The sequence below is a fragment of the Diadema antillarum genome, unplaced genomic scaffold (genome assembly GCF_040938485.1).
Source record: "Diadema antillarum isolate AM-2024a unplaced genomic scaffold, OU_Dant_1.0 seq00000102_RagTag, whole genome shotgun sequence".
NCBI classification, from domain to species: Eukaryota; Metazoa; Echinodermata; class Echinoidea; order Diadematoida; family Diadematidae; genus Diadema; species Diadema antillarum.
The window spans coordinates 239702-264667 of record NW_027271189.1 but is presented as its reverse complement, the minus strand read 5'-3'; the positions used below and the strand labels follow the sequence as shown (position 1 = coordinate 264667).

Here is a 24966-nt window from a genome sequence, read left to right as displayed (position 1 = left end):
AATGCATGGACGCGTGGCTGTGTTCAGACCTGGGGGGGGGGGGGGTAGTGGTGCAAACAGGATTGTATTTACTGCATACATTTATGTGCTTGGGAGTATGAATACATGGGTGCATGGCTGTGTTTAGACGTGGGGGGGGGGGGGACAAACAGGATTGTATTTACTGTATACCTGAGAGTATGAATGCATGACTGCATGGCTGTGTTCAGACCTGTTGTACAATACAGTATACACATCTAGGCTAGGAGATCACTTCTTGAACAGTCTATTGTACTGTATCCCTATGTGATGCCTTCCCTTGCTTTGCAAAGGAGATTTAGTGTTACAGGAAATACTGTTGAACTGAGACAAGGCTCACAGCACTCAACTCCAATACCATCTCTTCTGGCTGTATACATGTAGTACATAATTACACTCCCTAAGAGGATTGAATACTTTTATGTGCTCTATGCATTACCATGGTAGATAGCTTACTGCCATCAAACTGTCATGACTTGTCTTAACAAGGGAAGTTCAAATTGACTCATAAACTATAGAATTTATCTGCCACTGCGATATGCTGTTGTCCTTTTAATTGATTCCCTTTGAGGTTAATTTCCAGTCAAGCAATTTCTAATATTTCAAAGCTTATTATTATGCTGTAATAAAGATAAACTTGGTTTGCATCTTAATGTTAAAGCCACAATGTAGTTCTCATGTTCTTGCAGAACTATCAGTTTTTGCTCTAATCTGTACACTTCTGCATAAGAAATGTGTAAAAGAATGCCATGATAACTTGATTACTACTTGGTAAAGGCAAGAAAGTGAAATATTTACCAAAAAGGTTCACTGGATGTACTACAGCTTCAAAGCTTACGCGATCATGGTTGCTGCGGAGTGTTTTACATTCAATAACATCGATTAAAATATATCAGGCCTTAGCGGTCTCCATTGCTTGTGCAAGTGAATTGCGTGCAGTTTGTTCTGTGTGGGATTCATTACTACTGCTACGTTGTAGGACACGATTCGATTATTGTACTAGCAGCATCTTACACCTTCGCTACTGAATGGGGGAGGATGCTTCCGGAATAAAAGTTGGTATATGTATACCGACTTTTATTATTTCACACTCTTTGATCTCAAAATACTACAAAACAACTTGATATCCAGGCAAATCGCACCAGCCAGACAAGTTTCTTGGTAGATCTTTGATATTTATAAAGCAAATTCCAAATGGTGGAAAATGAATGTGAAGGTCCTGCTGAGTACTATATGTTAGCTTTATTATACAAATAATGCACATTACACAGGGTGTTAGGAATTAATTATCCACCTGATAGTAACTTTGGAACAGTTGGAAACACACAAGGTGAAGCTGACTGTGCTTGGGACTTAATGAAGGTGGATAATTTTCTGAACACCTGACCAAGTAATGGACATTGTTTTTTGTTGTAAAATAGTGACATGATTTTAATTGCACTGCAGCCATTTTTGCAAGAGACACAGGGCAGCAGAAGCCCCCAAGCAAACTGAACGACTCACATAAACAATGCATTTACTACCGGTCACTAGTATGCTCATGCCATGTGAAAAGTAATTTTAGGCCATCAGGCCAAATGAAAGACTGGTCAGCCAATCATTTGATCAGGATTTTCAGTGTATCACCATTTCATGTTTGAGGATAAAATAGGTTACTGTTACTGTTTTGCAAATTAGGACTCATGACACAATTTTGTAAGAGAGAACCCCATTGAGGGAATGGAAAAACATTTTCAAGAGAAGAATTACGGGCAGTCAATTTCTCACCTTGCTGTGATATTATCTTGCATTTGAATTATGGGAGGCAATTTTTGTTGTTTTAATTTTGTTAATTTTGGTCCACTTGTGAAATTTGTGAAAATAAAAACACAGTAAAATGTACTGTGTACACATGGAATGTTGAGATAATGTAGGGCTAGATGTGTTTAAGGTCATCTATGTGAAAGGTTAAAGAAAACCCTGAGGTACTGATGGGGTTGAGGTACTGATGGGGTTGAGGTACATTGTAATGACAAAAATATTTAACCAAATTATATTAGTGTTCCTGAAAGATATGAATAATTACTGCTGATTGAAGTTATATTGTTGTTTCAAATATCATGGGTCAGAGATCATTTTGGCACATGTGACACAACTGCTGTTAGTTGGGTATTGAATGTAGCAAAATCATACACAAACATTTAAGGTTGATAAGAGATACTTGGTGTCCAAATTGATATTAAAGTAGACATGCAAAGCAGAAGTCATCAATATTGTAATGTTTGACTTTAGAAATGGCTTTACCATAGCAAAGGCCAACTCTGTCAGTTCATTGATCTTATTTAACCAGGGGCCTTTATTATGCTTAGCTTTTAATTTTATTCTACTGGGCCATTTTAAGCACCCCTCTCTGATAAGAGGGTGTCATTGTATTAAAGGGACTGTACAGTACTGGTTGAGGTGAGGATTGAGGTTTATAACATTTTTTGGTGAGATAATGAGAAACCTCCTATATGAAATATGAAAGAGCATGTAATTTCAAGAGGGATTCAATGTTTATTTGATGAAAATTGGCCTTGAAATGGCTGAGATATCCAAAAAAGCGATCCTAATAAAGTTGACAGGCCACGACTTTTATTAGGATCCCATTGTTTTACCTTGTTTTCTCAGTCATTTTAAAACCGATTTTCATCAAATAAACTTTTGATTCCCCTCAGACTTGTATGCTCTTTAACATTTCATGAGTGTGTGTGTTAGTTGTTTCTAAATACTGTAAAACAAGGAATTTTTGTTTGCACTTTAATTTCGCAAATTTCGCGGGCGCCAAGATTCGCAAAATTAAAATGCACGCGAAAGTCCATGTTTACATTATATGCATTGAACGCCAGTGGCACTTCGCGAAAATTTCATGCCACGAAAAAGGCTGTCGGCTCCAATTCGCGAAAAATTCATGCCACGAATATTTCATGTTTTAGGCCAAAAAAAAAAAAAATTGTTGCATTGGCGTAACATGAGATTTTCAAATAGGGTCGGTCGGGCGGATTTTTTTTTTTTTTTTTTTTTTTGCTACCTGCATTTTACGTGTATAACTCGTGCTCAGTAAACAGTTACAACTGCTGCACCGTATGTGCTGTGTTCATCTATTCTACAAATCATTTATGAGGCCGATATTACTCGAATTATACCCCTTCACAGAATTTAAAGATGTTGAAATCCCTATCCTGAATGTTTTCACTTCATATTTTACTATTTTGACTTAGATAAGATAGATGCAAATTGACCCATATGTACGATCTTTTCATCGCACACGGCGATCTCTATTACAGTCCAACATATACAGATTCATGTACAATTTGTAAGTTCTCCACACAAGAAACCTATGGCAAAACTGTGCACAATACATTGCAGTCTGAATGCTAAGTATACACTGTATAAATCTTGATAGAGTACGCGTCCGTGTTGGAAACAGATGACCTACTGATCAAGCGAGGCTATGCGAGGCGCTAGCGAGATCTCTCCCTCGTACATCCGATATCCCCAGAGCCGTTTCCACTTCCGGGTTTTTTGCGATCGCGATCGCAGTCAAGAAGATACTTGATATCGATGGCAAAAAAATAATAAAAAAACATAGGGTTGGCGGAATTTTTAGGGTCGGGCGGGTTACTCCAATGCAACAATTTTTTTTTTTTGCCTTACAGTATCTTGCAAAACGTTACAAGCTGAATCCTTACCTCAACCAGGGCAGTCCCATTAAAGGTCTAGATCAATGGAACAGACTTCTGTACAGGTTCATTGGTTTCACAGAGGGAAAATGTGTGACTTTATAGTTAGGAAATCAAAACTGTAATTTCTTCCCATGCCATGAAAGCATCTAGGTCAATTTCTTGTTTGATTATTGCCATGCCAGCTTCAAGAAAGAAGGCCGAGATCTACAAGGAAATGATGTAGTCCTATGGCTTAATGTCGTGTGGCAAAGAAGCCACTTGAACATCTATCTAAAATTAGATGTAATTTATTAATAGTACTAGTAGGTTTAAAAAAGGAAGATGTACACTGTACACTTGGACTTTCATGAGTTTAAATGCTTAAATTCAGAGATACAGTAGTCTTTGATGTCCATTTCATTCCCCTACAGTCATAGTCATGTAGTTTCACTTTGATAAATTTCAGATAGCATGTAGGAAGTGAATGACACTTTTGTTTAATCCTTTAATCTGCATGTAGGGGAGCTTGAAAGTAGACTTGATTTCAGTGTTTATTTTTTTGGAATAGTGATTATTAGCCATCAGTTCATCAGAGTGTGAGTGTGACTGGAACCTTTTACTGCATTTTTGCTGTGTCAAGCTCACTGAAGGGATCAATAGATTTCATTGACTTTCACACACACACACATACATACACACATATATATACACACACACATACACACATATATACACACACACATGATGGCAGGAGTGGATGATTCAAGTGTTAAAAGGTTTGTCATAGTAATATTATCAGTGCTGTAGAGGTGAAAATTTTCACACATTTTGCACAACACAAAGCTAAAGTGAAAATATAAGGACATTAATTTCTTGTTGTAATACTAATTCAAATTTTAGTTCCTCATTGAAAATACATGAAATTCATGTTTAAGACCCTGCTCAAAAAAAAAAGAAAAAAAAATCCTGCATGCAAATAATGTGCACTCTTTTTGTAACTGGCTAATAAAAAAAGGCTTGTCAGCTACATGATTGTGTGCAAGGTGCTCAATAACATTCAACTTTATTTCTAGTTGTCTTTATGTAAATTCATTAAATCAACTTCTGTTTAGCTTGTAAAACCTGTAGAGTGTCCGACATTCACTATAATGCAGTGTATCTTTATTAGCTATCTCATTAAAGGTATATAAATGTAATTTATGAGTCCATAGGAAGAAATGTGATTTTTGTAAAAGAGTTCTTATCTTATCTCACTTTGAAATTGGGACAGATTGAAATCAGGAATTAGAATTAGAAGGGTGAATTTGTGTCAGATATAAAAAAAACAACAAAAACATTGAAAATCATATGGTATCTAAACATGCATTGAAATATAAACCCTGTTACCATAATGTTCACAAGCTGGATCAGTGTGATTAAGCAGAAACTCATGGCCACTTTAATACAGTGTTGTATTGTGTTCAAAGTCATATAGTCAGTCTGCAGAGAAGAGAAGCTCTTCAATTTGATGCCATTGTCATATTACTAATACAGTGCAAATGTTAAAATATAGCACTTGCAGTATAAACATAGTGCAATAGTACTAATCTGCAGTAATTCAGCAGTTTTGTGGAAAAACAGGAGAATACAGTTGAAAATAAACACATGTATGTGTGCTCCTACAGCACCAATATTCTTAGCTATATTACAGCTGGCATTGCAGATTTTCATACATACCAGGTATGTCATTACGAGACCACATTGCACACTTTGTTGAACACATTGTGTGTGACTGCATCATTTATAATGCTGTGTAAGCTACCATAATCCTTTTTCTCTTAGCTGTGATATTCTTCAATTCATTCTCTTTTATTGTCTGATACCGTGTCATTATATTGTCATCACAAGTACAAGCAGGTCCAAAATTGCTATAAGGCCAGGAGGAAATAAAGAGTGTGTTTGCCTGCATTGCATTATGGGTTAATTTACATCCCAAGGCTAGAGGCAGGTACAGAGTGTATGCAGACATGTAGGCTGACTGCACTGATGGATAAAGGTCATCATCATCATTAGAGATCATATCTCTACACAATTTTCATTGGCAAATGATACCGGTATTGGATGTGATGTGAGCTGGGTTTAACCCATTGAGGATGAGTCCTGGGTACACTCGGGCAAGTGTCTGTGGGAAACGCATGTTGTAGCAAAATCAGTCCGTCCTCAACGGGCTAATAGTCATCTTTGTATGCTACCTTCCAATATGGAAAAAGGTTGAGATGATGATTCCTAACACTTTCATCCAGCTCACAAGGTCATATGAATTTCTTAGAGAAGAAATTCAGTGAGTACATTCTTTGCCTGTCCCATCTATACTCTTTTATGTCACCTTTATGTTGGGATTATGCACTAAAAGCTTTCTTCCAATGTTGTGTCTTTGTATTGCAGGAAGGCTGTGCATGTGCTGCTCATGTTAGTAGGAGTAACCAGTGGGAGTAATGTTCATGTCATGTTTGGAGCAGTAGAACGTTGCAGTTGGAGTATGACCGCATAATGTGAGTGAAGACATAGTGTAACTTATTTGCACTCTCTTGCAAATTCTTAGTATCGCCAATCCATAGAAAACTTCTGCGCACGCTAAAAAACCCTGTCACAGATGCACTGTGGGATTCCTCGATGCTATTGTTGCTTCGATTGTCTTTGGCGCGTCTTAGTTCCCATTCAATTCAATGCAGCTTTTGTCTGCTTTTTTTTTTCGTTGCTGCTTTTTTCTTTAGTTAGAATTCAACTAAAAAAGAATGTAAAATTGCTAAATTTTACTGATTTGCGGTCATTAGAACCATGGCTTGCTACTGTGAGGCTTCATTGTGCTGGTCACTTGATGGAAAGTGAGGAAATCTTCAACAAAAAATACCCCAGGATAAAGATGGAACGTGACCTGAGTGCATTATATTCAGCCAGAACCAGGGCAAGTTTGTCCCCTGAGCTGTCCCATAATGCATCTAAAAATGCTGCTCTATACACGGCACCTAGGAAATGGCGATACCAAGAATTATAGGGCTCTTGAAATTGAATACTCATTGAATTTTTAACTTCTTCAAACAGTAGCATACATGTGTAGGCCATGGCATACAACTTATTAGCCTCGCAAATGTAGCATTTTGATCTCAATTCCCAAATTTATCAGTACTTGAAACTGCCTTTTAATAGATACCCAGAGCACATCCATGTTCAAGATATTGTAACATTTTCATCTTTCCACTAAGCCTTATCATAATTTGAGCAGAACTTTAACCCATTTATTTTTATACAAGTTATCAAGTTTTTAACTTAAGTGTATCTGCATTGAATTGTGAGCTGACGGAACTGTGATACTGCTACCCAGTGTGAATGCAATGTCGTACAAGACCTCAACAGTGCTGCAAGTCATGCAGAATGCAATCTATATTTCAAAGAAATGCTCATAATGCTTCTGTGCCAACCATAATCTGTTCCAGTTTACTAAGTGCTGTTGTTGTTTTTTTCTCAAATGGAAGGGATGATTTGGCAAATGTTTTTGAAGAATTTACCAACAGCGCATGTTGCTGTATAGAACCCTTTCCACTGAGAGACGCATTTTAGAAGCCATTATGAAGTGGTTTTAAACGGGTTAATTCAATATCAGTTTTGAATTCATTGATTCTCTCCTATCCTATGACCCCAGTGGTTTAGAATTGAGCATGGCATGATCGTTAACAAATTAGACTAGAACCGGAATTTGTCAACATTGACAAATTAGGTGATCCGATCTCTTCGAAAATCAATGATTTGAGTCCTGATCCTAATAGGCATGACCATACCGGTTTCATTTGTGTCGAGGAGACATTGGCCGTGTGATGTTTGGATTCTCATTCAGAAAAGGAAGTCAGACTTGCCATCTTTGGTACCGAATTCCGTATCCACTAACAAAGATACAGAATGAAGTATATTTGACCTTTGACCCCACTTTGCACACCCAAGATGGCATCTGAGCAAAAAGTGGTTATTTAGTGAAGTGATTATTGTAACATGCCCTTTGCGTGTGCAAAATATGGGAAAGACAGGACATGTATTCACCAAGATACAGGATGAACAATTTGTGACCTTTGACCCTAATTTACCTACCCAAGATGGTGTCCGATCAAGTAGTTGTTATTTTATGAAATAATGTACGTGACATGAACTAAACATGTGCAAAATATGGGGGTGATAAAGGCTGTTTTTCTTGAGTTATTGCAAAGAAAGTTTCAGAAAAAAAAATCATAAAACATCGAAGATAAGCTTTAATTTCAACCAAGTTTTTTGACATGATGCCGACGTCGAATGAAGAAACGAATTGCACATTACGATAGCCCAAACTCTCAGCTACAACATATTAAAATCTGGGAGAAATTCACTGAAGGGTAAGTGAGCTAGTTCTCGATAAAGACAACCATGTCAATTTTCACATCTAGAAAAATTCCCTCCCATAGAGATAACACGTCATAACGAAGATAGAGGAAAGAAGTACATATGACCTTTGACTCCACTTTGCACAGACAAGATGGCATCTGAACAAAACGTGATTAATTTGTTAAATGATTCTTGTAACATGGTCTTTGCGTGTGCAAAATATGGGAAAGATAGGACATGTATTCACCAAGAAACAAGATAAAACATTTATGACCTTTGACCCTATTTTACATACCCAAGATGATGTCTGATCAAGTAGTTGTTATTTTATGAAATAATGTACGTGATATGAACTTAACATGTGCAAAATATTATGCTTATAGAGCTTGTTTTTCTTGAGTTATTCCAAAGAAAGTTGCAAAAAGAAAGGAATATCTCAATACATCGAAGATAAGCTTTAATTTCAACCAAGTTTTTAGACGTGATCCCGACATCAAATGAAAAAATAGAGGACACATTTACGATAGCCCAAAGTCTCAGCTACAACATATTAAAATCTGCGAGAAATTCACCGAAGCATAAGGGAGCTAGTGCTCGATAAAGATAGTCATGTCGATTTTCATTTCCAGAAAAACTGCACTCCCATAGAGATAACACGTAAACTGGTCAAATTTGACAAGATTACTTTAAATCCATTTTTACGAGGTGATGCCGTCATCCAATCAAAATGTTATTATTACACTAATGAAAGAGTATTTATTAAGCTACATCATACTGAAATCTGGGTGGAAATTGGCAAAGGATTAGTGCGATACGCTCGAGTGAACTCGAAACTTGATGACGTCATTTTGAAAATTTACTTTTTTTATTTTATTAAGAAATTTGTTATCTTTTAATCATTTTTTCAGCATCGCCAACCCATGAAATGACATGTACAACTCATCAGCTTTCAGAATATAAAAAGAAAATGGGGGGTCACCGTCCATCCTGACGATTAATATCGGATTTAAAATTGGCGGTTTTTTGGCATTGTTGCACTGTATATCGCCATTGACGCGCGCGCGGAATTTCAACTTTGACGGGCCCGTATGACGTCATATTGAGTCGGATTGACTTGAAACTTGGTAGAAATATTACTTGACATTTCAGGCATCCGATAAATGTAAAAAAACGGGAAATTTCAGTTGCATATGAGCTGTGCGTGCGTATATGTGCGCGCGCGTACGCGTCCGTCCAATTTTTTCAATTTTTCAAAAATTGCTCCAAATGGTCTGAAACGTGTGCAAAAAAAATTTGAGCTCGATTGGAGCATACAAATATTTTAACGCGCGCGTACGCGCGCGTTTTAAGAGAAAATATGAATTTTGACAATATGAGTAGAATGCGCATAATTTGAAATATATGTGACGTAAATTTCATTGAAAAATTCCATTCCATTGATGAGATATGTTTGAGAATGTGTTTTCATATAATGACGTCATAGTGACGTCACGGTCGACTGATCACTATGATTTTATTAGACCCGTCGTCTTTGGGACATGATACATATATGGTATAAGTTTGAAATTGATAGGAAGAACACTTTCTGAGCTAATCGATACACAAATTTTGTCCAGAAATAAAGAAAGAAGAAGAAGAAGAAGAAGAACACCCAACAAAGAATCCGTACAGATACAGAAGGTGATCCGAGAGGATACTCGGATCACCTAAAAATAGTTGAAATGCAGATAAATGACAGTAGACACAATACAGCAATGAAGTGACTAATGTGTTGTATTGTGGTGATGGTAGTAAATTCAAAGATGATTTGAATATTTCCACAGATTTTTGTATGTACATGTACATGTACATGGGTATTGTCTCTTACATGGTCAAAGCTATGTGAATACCTCTATGCCCCCACTGCCAAAATTTCTCTCAAAATGCTCAGATATATCAATGAAGAAAATAAAAGAACATAAAAAATATCATTCCTATTAGCAACATTTAAAAGTTGTGTCTTTATTTTTATGAGAGTTGTATGGCATTATTGATCTGAAGGAATGTGTGCTTGCCAGTTATATAAGCAGTGTATGACATAGCTTATGTCACACACGTCTTAACTCCACAAAGGTGAATAACCTTCATATCCCCACTGATGTCATGCTGTACAGTGAATATCAGTCACTGTATAGGATTGGTGTGGGTTGTCCCATGTGGTCGATCCTACAGTCATTGACACACATGGCCAGAACTTCCATTAGGTCTGCACACTGCATCATGACGTAGTCGGCTGTGTGTTCAATTTCTGGACGGGAAGTCCTCACTGCTAAGAGTTTTGGAAATGGTGCTGTAATACACACAGGGTAAGAGTGAGAATATCTTTTTAACACAAAAGAAATGTAACATATTTAAAGCTTCCATTTAAAAAACAAACACTATAAATAATACTGATATCCTCATTGCAAGATTCTGTGCTGAGAGTCCATGAAACACTCTACAGTACATCTTTGTTCATCGATCACTAGGTCACAATCTTCACCAGACTACATGTATGTACAATTTGTAGATGTTCAATGCATGTCATAGATGCTATGTGATCAAACTTTTAAAAATTCACAAGCCATGTTTCATTCTTCTGAAATCCTGTTTAAACAGAAATTTATCTTAAGAACAACACAAGAAGGGTCTGTAAAAACAAGACAGCAAGCATTCTTTATACAAAATTGAGGCTGTTACTGATACATGTACTTGTGCAATCCCCAAAATGAAGAAGTTACCATTTTGTTTGAGTGAGATATTCCTTGTAGAAACTAACAGATGTGGTACACATTTACATACTGTACATATTTATGTGGATTTAATGTTAGCAAAGTGAGAACAAATTACATGATGTTTTTAGCCAGATACACTACTTACTTGTATCTATTGTCTTTATTCAAAGTCTGTAGAAAAGGGGCCTCATGATGTCGGCTGTGTACCTGTAATGTCATACATTTGTCACTCAAATAGCACTTCCTTTTCTCAAACAAATGGAATGCTTCCCAGAGAGGCACACATTGTCAAGGTTATATAAACTATCACTTGACATCCTTTAAAAAGGTTTTGTCTTCAAACCTGTTTGGTGTATTATACTACGGGATTGAAGAAAACCATGTGTGAGATAATCTACAGTCATATTTATTTGTGACAGAGGAGGGGGAAACAGCAGTCTGTAACAAGCCTGGGGCCATGCAGGGCTATGCAGGGCTATGCAGGATGTGAAAATCTACCACCTATAGGCTATAGGATCACTGCCTTTTGTACCCATAGCCATTGTCATACATGATACTACACAAAGACACTGGCACATATAAACCTTCCTTGCCATGGGTATTCATGCATTGCAAGTTACATACATGTGTACAAGGTGTTCTTAGCAGTCTTACAGTACACATGATTCTGTGTACATTGCGAGTGAGATGCCTTGTGCTAGGCAAGAAATCGGCCAGCAGCATGAAAGGCATGCACACAGACTCATGTATGTAGTAGCCAAGGGTGTAGTGTGGTACTGACTGTACAGGCCTACAATCTGAAAATTGATGGATATTATCCAATCCAGTAGAACATTTTTGTCAGACGTCAACCTGTATGCATATGATATGTACAATTTTATCAAAACAAAAGGTGCACATTGTCCAACTGAAAAGAAGGCTTACTCAACTAAGCTTCATCTGCTATTATATCACAGGTACATAGGTAAAAATAGTAAATTTTACTTTTTCATCATATTGTTTAGTGTATACTACAATGTATACTATTTGTAACCAGCAACTTGCTCAAAAGACCCTTTGATAGGGTGTGCAGGCGTGTGCATCTTAATACAGAAGCAAACTAATGAAGTTCTTTGCATCACATTTTAGGTAACAATAAACAACCAGCTTCATACTGTGGTTGGAGAAAAGGAAAATCCATGTATTCCACAACATCATGAAAAGGTCATGCTTCCAAACTTGAGATTTTCTTGGCTGTATCTGGCATATGGTTGTTGCTACATGAGATATGGAAGGACTGATTAGATTTGGGTGAAATTCCTCGAGGTTAAGGGCCAAAAGTCAGTAATGAATTGATAAAAATGTCATTTGCACCTGTTACTAGGAATGTTCAGTAATGAAGTTTTGTAAGAAGGTTAGTAATACCTTAGACAATTATTATTTGCATGAATATGATAATGAAGATAGGTCAGAGGTCACTGTGCTTTTGGTAGAATGTTGTTCTCTAGCCATAACTGAACTTCAGTCAGGAGTGTTCAGTGGTCAGTGTTATTTGGTATGAAAGATAAAAATACAAGGGCAATAATTTGCATGAAACATAAGCAGTGAACATTCAAGGTACAAGTAATCGAAGGTAGTTCAAGGTCATTAAGGAGAATGAAACCCCAAAATACATGTTGATTGAGTGAAGGGAGCAATATTAGTAGAATACATCAATTTAAGTTTGAGGAAAATCAGACGATCCGATCAAAAGTTATGATTTTTTTTGAAGTTATGGTGATCAGACTGCTGGATCAGAATGGATCACATTGGTTTGTATGCAGTACCATACATGTACATAGAATACATAAAGAAAATATGAAGAAAATCAAACATTTTCTTTTTTTCACTTTTCTAGCATAGTGAAAGAGCACTAGATTTACTTCTGTCAGAAAGCAGGGGGAATAATATTATACATGACATATGTCAGTAACAAGTCCAGGGAATGTGTACTTTTTATATAAAATTATATTTTGTGGAATTTTCTGTATACATCTAGATATCATAGTAAATATGTGTGATGTCAAGATCTGTAGTAGTCCTCTGATCCAGTGGTCTCGACACCAAATTTTACGTTAAAAAAATCATAACTATTGAAGGGATTGTCTGATTTTCCTCAAACTTTCACTGGTGTGTTAACTACGGATATTGCTGCATTCACTCAATCCACATGTATCTTGGGTTTGAAACATTTTCTAGCCATAACTTAATGTAGGAATATCCAGTGGTGATATTCTTTGGTATAAGAGATAGAAATAAAACAGAAAATTTACATGAAATGATATAGGTGGAAGGACTAATAATATCGAGGTCAAAGGTTACTGAAATTGAGTTGTGAAGGTCTACATGTCTCTCCTCAAGGTTCCTTGCTAAATTTAGATACTGTAAAAGTGGATATTTTCGTGTGACGAATTTTTCGCGCTGGGCGAGCTGCGAAGAGTTTCACATGTTTTTAATTCCGCGGAATCAAGATATCGACTACTGGAACTGCTTTTATTTTCGCGCTAGTTTCGGGTTGCGCGAATGCGCGAAAATTTCAACACCGTGAAAATTTCCACTTTTACAGTACCTTCCATCTTTAAAGGACAAGTTCACCTTCACAGACACATGGACTGAGTAAATGCAGCAATATTAGTAGAACACATCAGCAAGAGTTTTGAGGAAAATCGGACAATCTGTTTAAAACTTTATGAATTTTTGAAGTTTCTGCTTAGTCACTGCTGGATGAGAAGACTACTACAGCTTGTGATGTCACATGTGTACAACGATATAAAGAAAATACAAAGAAAATTCAAGATATTTTCATTTTTCGCGCATAATAAAAGAACACTTGACTTCCCTCTTTCAGAAGGCAGGGGGGAATATTACCCTTAACATATTATACGTCAGTGACGAATTGAGGAAATGTGCACTTTTCTCCAACAGTAAAATTTTGTGAAATTTTCTTTCTATTTTCCTTATATCGTACGCATGTGACATCATTGTGTACACTGTAGTAGTCTTCTCATCCAGCAGTGACCGTGCAGATACTTTAAAAATTCATTACTTTTAAACAGATTGTCCAATTTCCCCCAAACTTTCACCGATGTGTTCTATTAATATTGTTGCATTCACTCAATCCACATGTATATCCACAAGGTGGACTTGTCCTATAAGCAGTGGCCAAAGCTGCTGTAAAAAAAATTACCAAAAAAGTGCCAAATTTTTGAAAACCTTTATTGAAATCACAACATCAAAATGCTATCTTACCATTTGAATGCCAATAGATGCGACATGGCTTCATATGGACCATCATTACCGCAGCTGTTCTTGTCACACAAAGAATGGCATCTTTTATACACGGTTAACATGTCCCCAGTTGCTTGTTGAGAAGGTGATTCCATTACAGGAATGAACATATTGCAGTGAACCACTAACAAGTCTTTTCAAACTGGATTTGTGTTTATGCACATAAATGCCATGATTGAACAAGGGGATTATCTATTGGTGACAACTGTATTATGACTCTGAAGAAGTCTTCATTTAAAATGGATCTCTGTGTTTGATTGGGTGCAAACCGTTTCCAGGCTGTATAAAATCCATCAGGGCCTGAGGCAATATTGCTATAGAATTAGAAAGTATTCATTGTCAGTTGTCAACAGTTTGGCAGTGTATCCTATTTTGCATAAAGACTACCAGGGTACTTTTGATGAAAATCAGTACATCTGCATGAAATAAGAAAGATATAACAAGATTTGCCAATGTAGAAAGAAATAATTAGCTTTAATCTCTTAAATTGTTTTGCCAATAAGAGCTGATGATTATGAAGGTCGCAATTTATGGAATCTATATAGTTTTGTAATCAAATCTTTAAAAGAAACCTGTACTGACATTTTCTACTTGTCTGATAATTCTAATCTACATTTTTTGATGCCTACAACTGGAAAGAGAGGATTCTAAAACACAGGATAAGCCTGTAATGATTTTTTGAAAAAAATGAAAACGAGCAAGCCAAGGAACGATCCACACAATTTGGCATACGTCACAGGTGCCAACCTCCGAATTTAGCAAAACGAACTAGAAAGGTTCTACACATGTCAATTTACTGATGAAATCTCACACGAAGTACTGCAAAAACTGTTATTTAGTAAAATTGCAATATGGAACTGAAATAAACATGTTAAACAATATTTATTAGTTTTTAGAAGGAATCTCTTCAAAAGATTTTTATTTAGATAAAATTCGTGGGGAATATTCCAGATATATGCAAAATGAAATTGGCATCATTGTCCGAACGTGCTGCCCATAGAAAACTGTGTGTAAAGTAACGTTGCACTAACTATACATTGATGATAAGCGATAATGGTTCGACATCACAGTTCAAACTATCTAACGAAGATGAGGACTGAGTGATTCTTAAAATCTAAATCCAAAAAATAGTCAACGGCAATGACGGTTTACGCCTAGTTAGAAGAAAACAGCACCCAGTAAATATAGACTCTAGACTAGGACTAGGACTAGGACTAGTGAGCAGTCAAGGACCGAGAAGATTCTACTCGCCGCCCTGTCGACAGCTGTACGTGCACAGCGCTCAATAGGCACAGCGTAAACGTTTAGTATGCAATACAGTACATACCCCTGCTGCCAGAACTTGAAGAAAGTCCAGACGAAAGTCCAGACTCCAAGGTCTAGCATTGCCACTAGATCTAGGCACTTGTCCTGCAGGCCCTGTTGTTTCTGTGCTGAATTTTGCAGGTAAGGTATCTGCTTTATGGATTTTCAATGTTTTTGTAGTCGAGATAAATCTCATGGTGGTCGTATTAACACCATGGACTAACTTAGATCTAGTTTTAGTAGGACCCATACCTCGGAAGAGTGGCCTGACCACGTAGATACAAACAGTGCCACCGCTTCGCGATCCAAGCGCTGGTGTAACGCTAGGCATAGTGCTAGAGTACTTCTGTATCCATGTAGATATCTCAAAATTCACTTAACCAAATTGCACCAAAATCACAAGAAATATTTTATGACTCATGTCCACTTGCTCACGCTAATTGGAACCAAATCGCAAGTCGGGAAGCATAAGTAAGTGAAGTTGTCGAGTTTCCTGTCGTCGCTAAAAACAATCTGCTCTGTAGGACTAAACAAGAGTGATCGCGGCGTAGTAGCCCTACGGCCTGCGCACGCACAGACTGAAGGTAGCCATCTGATATCGTGAGACAAATCTTTCGAGTAATCGGGAGCAAAAAATCAATTTATAAATTATTTGAGCTCAGTTGAATGAAAAATAAAGTTCGTAAATCACACAAATCGCCAAAATCATGAAATTTTTAAGTTTAGTTCCCGCGTAAATTCCCCGTTCGCACAGTACTAGTCGGCTAACTTCAGCTCTAGATTGTGCATGTCGTGTTTACCGAGATCTCTCGCGAAGAGTGAGTTTTTTTTTTTTTGACAACTTGAAAGTCGGCGTCAATATTGATACTTCTCGATAACCGATTTCGTTCAAATATAATGCAGTATTTTGAAATATGCTTAGAAGTATATCCTGTAATTTTGGTGCGATTTGGTTCAGCGAAATTTGAGACAGCTGCATGGATACGACAGTACACAAGTGCCGCCTGCTAGCTAAATTGGGCCTAAGCGTCGTCTGCTACTCGGCACGATTTAACGCACGCGTATGCGAGGGCTTGTAATCAGAGATATATTTGGCACCTGTGACATCACAACGTCCGGGCTCGTCAGCTCATTAGCATAATTCTCGCCAAAAAAGTTCCATTTTCAACATGAAGTTACGGGCTAAATCGTTATGAAATTTTGATTCTGTTTGCACCTCTGGGTCTTTTAGAATTAAAAGAACAACATATAAAAAAATAAAAAACCGGTACAATGCCCTTTTAAATATAGATAAGAGTACATGACCAAAATAGGGCTGAAACTAAAGAAAGGTTTGTAAATACATGAAAAATTAAACTGAAGTGTATAAGGAAAATTATAATAAACAGATATAACAGTGTGGCACAGCACCAAACCACAGAAATGTACAATGTAGTTTCTAGGAAGTAAATTAGACTGACCAAATTGGTTTCCTTTTGAGAAGTCATTTTTGTTACTGTTGTTGACAGCCCCAATATCAGTGTCATGTACTGAGTATATGCGTCACTTCTTTACTCCTGTGGAGTGAGACCTTAATCATTGTAATTCATCAGAAATGTCACAATCAAAATACATCCATAAATGCTTGTTGATATCTGTAAAGACCTAACTTTTCAAACCCCTAGGGTTCCACATTTTGATAAACAAGAGGATCAGACTTCTTTGTGGTACAGTGAACATCAAGAGCATTAGAAGAAATGATCTCCTGGGCCCCGTTTCATAAAAGATGTTAGGATGTCAACTCTTGCTGGAATGACAACTTCCTATAGCAACAACCAATCAGGAAGCTGCATTCATGTCGTTACCATGACAATTGACATTCCAGCAAGAGTTGTTATCTTATCAACTTTTTATGAAACGGGACCCTGATTTCTTGTGTATTTTATTGCCATGAATATTTGAAGCTTATTTTCGTTCCCCCACTTCATGTCTGTAACCTAGGAAAACACACCCACACAGAAGCGCTCATCAATATGCATTAAGGTTGATGCACATTTCTTTTGGGATTGTATGCAAAATGCAATACACTGCCTTGACACTCACTACAGTGTGAATCTTGCTACTCTTGACATCCACTTGTTACCATGCAGTACACATGTGACCTTTTAACCATGACTTTGCATGGGAGTACTAGTTGTGATATTAAATTAAATGGTTCCAATGTACAATGTAAATCTCCGAATGGATATTTCTCCCCCATCATATTAAGTTTTGGAAAAGAATCGTCAAAGAGTTTATTGTGCTTACTGAATATGTCTTGGTGTGTGGATGTTATTCAACCAATTTATCTTTTTTGTGTGTTATTTCCCAAAATTTTGATGAGAAGAAAAATCATTGGATTACAAGAAACAACAAGACATTTTTGAGAAACAATGTGGGAATAAGGAATATGATTTTGAAAATTGGAAATTACATTGATAGCAATTTTAATGATAGTTTCAAAGGAACGATTGCTTGATCAAGTGAAATTGGTGCACTGAAAAGTCATGCAAAATAATATAAGATTCCAATCTTTATCATACAGGGGACTCCTGTTGTAATGAACTCCTCAGAACCGGCAGTTTTCTTTCATTACATATCGAAATTTCTAACCGAACACTTAAACAATGAAAATACATAGAGTGGATAATGTTGTGGCCTGAATGTTTACTTTGTTGTAACCAAAATTTGGTTATAACCATGTTCGTTATAATGGGAGTGCACTGTAATACATATTTATGGGTAGGGATGGAATGTAGGTGTTTGTATCAAATTCACACTACAGTGTACCTCTACATTGTGTTGTCTACATGCGGTGCTTTGTTTGTTTTAGAAAACAGAAAAGATCCCCCAAATTTAACCAGAAATTCAGCAAAAAGTTTCTTAGTTCAGTCTCTCTGTTTGTGATGTATGCCCTACTGAAGTAAGATTGAATGGAGTGCGTATAGGCAGGGCTCGACACTAACGGTGGCCCGGTGGCCCGGGGCCACCAAAAACGCACGTCGGGCCACCAAAATTTCAGAAATGAACAATTTGGTGGCCTGATCGGGCCACCAGAAAAGGTCGGATGTTTGCCTTTGGGCCACCAAAAATAAAAATTAGTGTGGAGCCTTGCTATAGGTCTTTCCTCTTGGCTTTCAAGCCAACAAGTGACTAAAAACACCTGAAGGAAATTTGCTGAGGGCATGATTCACAGCTAGCTGACACTCGATGCGTACCCACTGTAAGAGGATCCAAATCTGAAAATTGGATCATCCCCAGCATGGTTTGGTTGCTGCTGTAGGAAAGAGTTGCAAGGTGCCCATTATACATTGTTTTATGCACTTTTCTGATGTCCAGTACACAGTGCTATGTATTCTGCACCAAGTTGGAGAAAAGAATACAGGATTATGCTAGATGTTTGCAGTGATTACAACACTAGGCAAATCTGTTTTGTATGCAGATATACTATACAGGTTTTCCTGCTGATACATGTAAATGTGTTCCTGAATCTTATTGTTTACTTTATATTCAGTCCAAAATTTTTTATGTCATGATGTTGATTCATTCTGTTTCCTTGAAGGTCATTGTATTTTTCAGGCTAGCAAAGGTGAAACCAAGAGCAAGTAAAACATGTTTCAAGTTGTAATATGAATTGATACTGTTTATACTGTGTTTGTATTTCTGTTTTCACAGAGAGCAGATATTACTTGCGAGACCTGCGTAAGCCTTTGGGAATGTCTCGTCCTAGGACAGGTGCCTATTATGGCCGACCAGAGCCCTAGCTGCCACCAATTAGGGGGGTCCAAACATCGCAGATCAAAGCGAGGTGCTGCCGCCGCCAATAGCACCACTACCACTCCTGCCGCCTCCAGCGCCTCTGTAGCGCCCTCACTGGCAGCCACTGCAAGTGGCATTCAGGATTTGTCCACACACCAGAAACAGCTGAAGCAAGAGGCGTGCATCAAAGCAGGGTATGAACACTTAACTAACTGAAGTTAGAAGAAAAGAGACTGAAGATCAGTCACGATTTTGCGTAATGTGATGCATCTCTGCAATGCATGATGTTCACAATGCAAAGATAACTTCTGTACTCTCTGTTGGTATCAAAATATTTTGCATGGAACAATCTAATATGTAGGATCACTTCATGTAAAGAGAGCTGTGGGTCTGTGAGAGGAATACATGATGTACATGTGTGCTGTTTGCTGTGAGGTTCTGAACACAGAAATGTGTAAGACTGTTGCCACAATAAAAGAAGTCATTTTGTGCCTCATGTAAGCTGTAAAAAATGTATTCCCCATGTCTTGTGCACGACTTATGACCACTCTTATTATAACTGTTGCTCTATCAACAGAAAGAAGCAAGGTAGCTCAAGTGCCAGCAAACGTAAGGCTGCTTCCGAGGTCCAAGGGGCACCACCTTCCAAGCTGTCATCAGGCACCTTGTTGAATGTATCTGACCCTGACAGCTCTGAAGGACAACTTGTGATTAAGAACAATCGTCACCGCCACGAATCTTGCATTCCAGTCACAACACTGAAGAGTAAGCGCCACAGCTCTTCCAAGAGACACAAAAAGCTATCGGAGCTCTCAAAGCGAAACCTGCTGCAGAGCGAGGACACAGTGCAGCACAGTGCCAGTGGGAACGAGAGTGCGCCCTCTAGAGACTCAAAGCAGCGTCGTAGGGGAAGTACCTCCTCTGCATCCTCTGCGTGGTCATCACTTTCAGCAGCGTCCAGCAGATTTAGCCTCTCGGATTCGACAAGCAGTGTTGTGTGTTTTGCAGCCAACTCCTTCTCCAATAGCTCCACTCCTACTGAGGAGCTGGATCAAGTGTACGCGAGTGTTTCAGCTTCAGCTCCTAGTGGCAGCAAAAACAGTGAGCCTGTGAATGTGAGCATCACCAGCCAGTCCCTCCGTTCCTACTCCAGGTACCACCCCTACCAATTTGAGGCCTTGGACTATTACGCACCTCGTCGTGCAGGCATTCGGACTACCACAACTCTTTCTGCATCCTTTATCAAATCGGAGGACCACAAAGCAAGCAGTGCTGTAACAGATTCTCCTCAGCTGAAAGGCAAAGACTGGTCAGCTGGTGCTCCCAAATCCAGCAGCTTTTCAACAGCTGAGCAGGGGAGCTCTTCAAAAAGAGCCAAACTTTCAGACACTGCAAAACACAAAACATCTGGGAAAAAAGCAGAGACCAAAAAGAAAAGCAATAAGAAAAGCGCGCCCTCTACTGCCACCAAGCAGGCAACCGGAACATCCCCTGCTACTCCCAAGCACAAAGGACAGGGCAGTAAGGTCAAGGGAGCTGCTAAAGGTAATCACATCTCCTTCATACAACACAGTGACAGAAATTTACATGCAGCTATTCACCTTGCCAAATGTATGGGTAGAGTGCAGTGTTGTGTACTTGTGAGTCTTTAGGTGGGGTAAGCATTCACAATGTGCAAAATGATAAAAGTTTTGCCGAGATGATCACACATTGTTACGATGGATATCTAAAGCTAGGTGATTGTGGTGTCACAAACACTTCGATATGATGGGGATTTGTGTTTTTGATTTTCTCTGAGCTGATATTTGCAAAGTGAGAAAGAAATTAAGACAGATGTAAGAACAGACAGCCAGCCAGATTGACTGAAATAGAGATAGACATGAAATCCATAGAAGTATTGATAATTTGTGCAGAGGAAAGATCAGTTGTCGGTCTTTGTTGTTGTTTTTTGTTCAATCCTAAAAAACAACAACCATCAACAACAAACAAACAAAGACAAATAGAGTGCTGTATGATTCTCATTAAAGTGTCAGGTGGTCTGTGTTGTGTTATGAGTATTCAGTACTATTACATTCATGTCATAATCTACAGAATGAGAACTTGGCTACATGCTCTTTGATAAAGATTCCCTTTATCTTGTGAGAGACCAGAATGAACAATCAACATGAAAACACCTCAGTCACACTGGAGAACCCAGAAAAGGGTGTCAAATTAAATGTTGAATTAAATGATTTGTGCCAAGCAGTAGATTTAGGTTGTATATGCAATCAAAAACTTGATTTCGTGATGTATTCAAGAATTGTTTTTTATTTGTAAATTATTTTTGTCTTCATATTTTGAGGAAATCAAACCAATAATGCATTTTGACAAAACTTAAATTATGATTTTCATGAAAGGATTTGAAATGTTTGTGTCCACATTAAACACTCTGGATGCATATGACCAATTCAGTGCCAACATTTAGAGATTGCTAGGTGTTAACATGTTGGAATCAGGAAATCTGTTGATGGCCATCACACATACTTTCCTCTCATCTGTGCTTGAAATGATTTGAATTGTGTAAAATTCTGAACTTTTTAGTTTGATTGTAACAGAAAGTGCTCTACAACCTGTGTGAAACAACAAAGATGAGGTATTAGGACCATTTTTTCTTTCTTGTTTCCTTCCAAATGTGAGACTAGTTCTGTATTCCCAGAGCTTCATTCTTGCACCGTGGATATATTATAGCTGTTGTGTTGTGGTATCTTTGATAAGGCTTAAGTCTAAACTAGTCAAAATGTGATCACTCAAACTTCAGCTAGTTTCTCTTAAAAGTATTTCCCCCCAAACTAGAACTGAAACTTGCAACAGTTAGAACAAATACTGAATAGAGCAAAGTATACTGTAGCATTGATTAATTGAAGTACACTTGTAATAAGGCACTCCTATTGTAAAATATAATTTACCATGTAATTAATTCATGAAACTTGTGGTTCCCGTAAGCAGTTGGTTAAGCTGTTTTCGTTTTAGATTTCAACATTTGAAACTTGATGCCTATTGCTGTTTCTTATACATCACAGGAAAAGGCAAAGGAAGGTCATCAACCTCACGCTCTGATTCTCTCCACCAGAGGTCAACAGACTCCACCACGGGAACGTGTGCAAGCACAAGGTAGCATCCTGCACCGTCTATTTTACATGACAACATTGTTTGCATGTAGTGTGATCAAAGCAGATATACTATATGTCTCATATCTTTTGAGTTGTGGTCATGTTTTTTCAACAAATCTAATTTCTCAGGGATGTATTTGTGATAAAAAGAAGTGTGCCCAAAGCTCTGAAATAGACAATGGAAATGATATATCAAAAGAGCAGAAAGATGGACAAGTGGTAGAAAGTTTTACTGGAACAACCTGCAAATGTGGATGGGAATTTTCATTATTATTGTTTTTTACTGACTTGTATGAATTAAATAATTCACTTTCTTAAAAGGCAGTTTGTTTGTTGATGTTAGTTTAACACCACCAAACAGGTATACTCATACAATGTGTATGATGCACCTTATGCATGCACAAATGCAATGACTAGCCATAGCATATTGCAGCAACTAGTCTTGAAAATAACTGGGTTACTGATACTAAATGCAGCCTGGTAGAAATCCTTTAAACGTTTCTTGAAAATTAAATGTTCTAATTACACACACGTTTCAGCTCCTAGACATTTATATCCTACTGTATTCAAGTGACCGTATGAAGATCAGAGGCTATTCCAAATTTTGAGCTGACTCACTTGAAGGGGGTGGGGGAGGGGGGGGGGGTGGGAGTTACTCCTTAAAATAGTTGAAGTCATTTTATAGAGTACATTGTACTTTTTATGTGACAAATGTTAATGGTAATGTTGTTCCTCTGTGTTCTTTATAAAGAGGTTAGTTAAGTGCCCTTTCCATATATGCATGAAAAGTGAAAATTTGTTGAATTTTCTTGATATTCTCCTTATATTGTTGTCCATATGTGAAGTCACAAAAGGTATTAGTCTTCTCATCCAGCAATAGTTTCAACAAAACTTTAACAATTCATAACTTCTGACAGGATTGTCTGATTTTCCTCAAACTTCACGGATGTGTTGTACAAATATTGCTACATTCTGTTCATCTGCATATATTTTTGGATTTCATTCTCCTTAAAGTGCAGTACCATCCTCATCCTTAATATGTCACTGTGGGAAGTACTGTAGGTAAAATTGATAAAATGAGGGGCAATCAGAACACCTAACATTTGTTCTGAAGCACAGGATTTAAACTCAGTGGAATGGAATACTTTCATGGGCAGATTTTCATTTGGAATGTTTGAACTTCAAATCAACAACAAGTGTTGAACACTAGTGTGCTGTTCTGATTGTGTGGCGGTGCTTTGTGTAGGAGCCGGCGCAGCTCGGGCATGAGTAAGCGAGGGCCAGGGGGGGCTGGCCGACAGGAGGGTAGGACTGGACGGGACCCTAACACTGACAACAACCCAACCAATGCTCCACCCGCCTCGGACGAGTCAGCACAAGGAGCCGCCGGTGAGTGCTAGAGGCAGCTTATCTTGACATATTTCCCACCTTTAGAATTCTATCAAGTTTGCAGTAGAGTGGACTCCCATTATAATGAAGTCCTTGGGACTGGCAGTTTTCTTTTGTTATATCAAAATTTCGTTATAACCGAACAGATAAACAGTAAAAATACATAGAGTGGATAATGTTGCGACCTGGGGTGGTATTCTGAGGTCGTAATTAAGTCTGTAATTAACTTCGTGATTAAGTCGTGAAGTTAATAGGCCCTTAATCATGGGCAAAATCGGTATTCTGAGGACGTAATTAAGGTATGATTAAGTCCCCTGTAATTATCTTAGGTCCCTCCCATCTAATTGTTATTCCATCCAATCAGACGCGTTGTTAGAAGCCAAAATGATGATTACACGCGCAAATATGCCCTCAATGCGCGCTCCTCCACGCCCCCTGTAATTACAACCCAAGAGCTCCATGCGCACACTCCGGTATTTGATTACAACCCCTCACCTACGCACGCGAAGATCTCAACCTCTTTGCTCACATAAAATGACAAAATTCCTCGAAGATCGGCTATATTTCTTTTTTTCTCTGAATTCTACGGATACCATGATAACAAGATTCAACCGCTCCTCGGTTACCGAAGACGGTAAGCATCGTTGTGGCAGAGAAAACACGATGTAATGCATGATATCGGAGTAGTTAATGACACTCTTTGGTATCATTAAGTTTTCCATTAACTTTCATACTTAATTACACCCTCAGAATACCGATTCGTAATTAACTCTGTGATTAAGTCCTCTCAGAGGTGCACGCGCATTGATACGCGCAAACGCGTAGGTCCTTCCCGCCAAAACGCTTGTTGCTATGGTAGTTAATATACCCCCTACTTAATCATGCTCTCAGAATACCAATTCGGTAATTAAGTGCTAATCAGACACTTAATAAGCTCTCAGAATACGGCCCCTGACTTTTTACTTCGTTGTAACTGGAATTTCGTTATAACGGGAGTGCACTTTATAGACCTTATGCATATGACGTCACACGGTCTTACCAACTGAAGGGCCCCCTCCCTCAGAGGGCAAGCGATGCGTTGCTAGAGCATGCTTTTACACGCGAGGCAACGGGCATTTACACACAACATCAGTGTTTCTTTTACTTTCTTTTCTATTGCATGTAATCCACAGCCGTAGATCGGGAAATTTAAGCTTGTAT

At 38.0% G+C, this 24966-nt stretch overlaps 1 protein-coding gene across 1 annotated transcript in view; it reads left to right on the top strand.

Annotated features, from left to right (window-relative positions):
* Positions 1-24966, top strand: part of LOC139726852 (E3 ubiquitin-protein ligase TRIP12-like) — a 74986-nt gene that overhangs the window by 14952 nt on the left and 35068 nt on the right. Inside the window, exons 2-6 of the mRNA XM_071637845.1 lie at positions 6126-6232; positions 19145-19422; positions 19806-20773; positions 22288-22378; positions 23624-23766. Coding sequence (XP_071493946.1) covers positions 19214-19422; positions 19806-20773; positions 22288-22378; positions 23624-23766 — 1411 coding nt within the window. The 5' untranslated portion in view covers positions 6126-6232; positions 19145-19213. The remainder of the gene's footprint in view (positions 1-6125; positions 6233-19144; positions 19423-19805; positions 20774-22287; positions 22379-23623; positions 23767-24966) is intronic.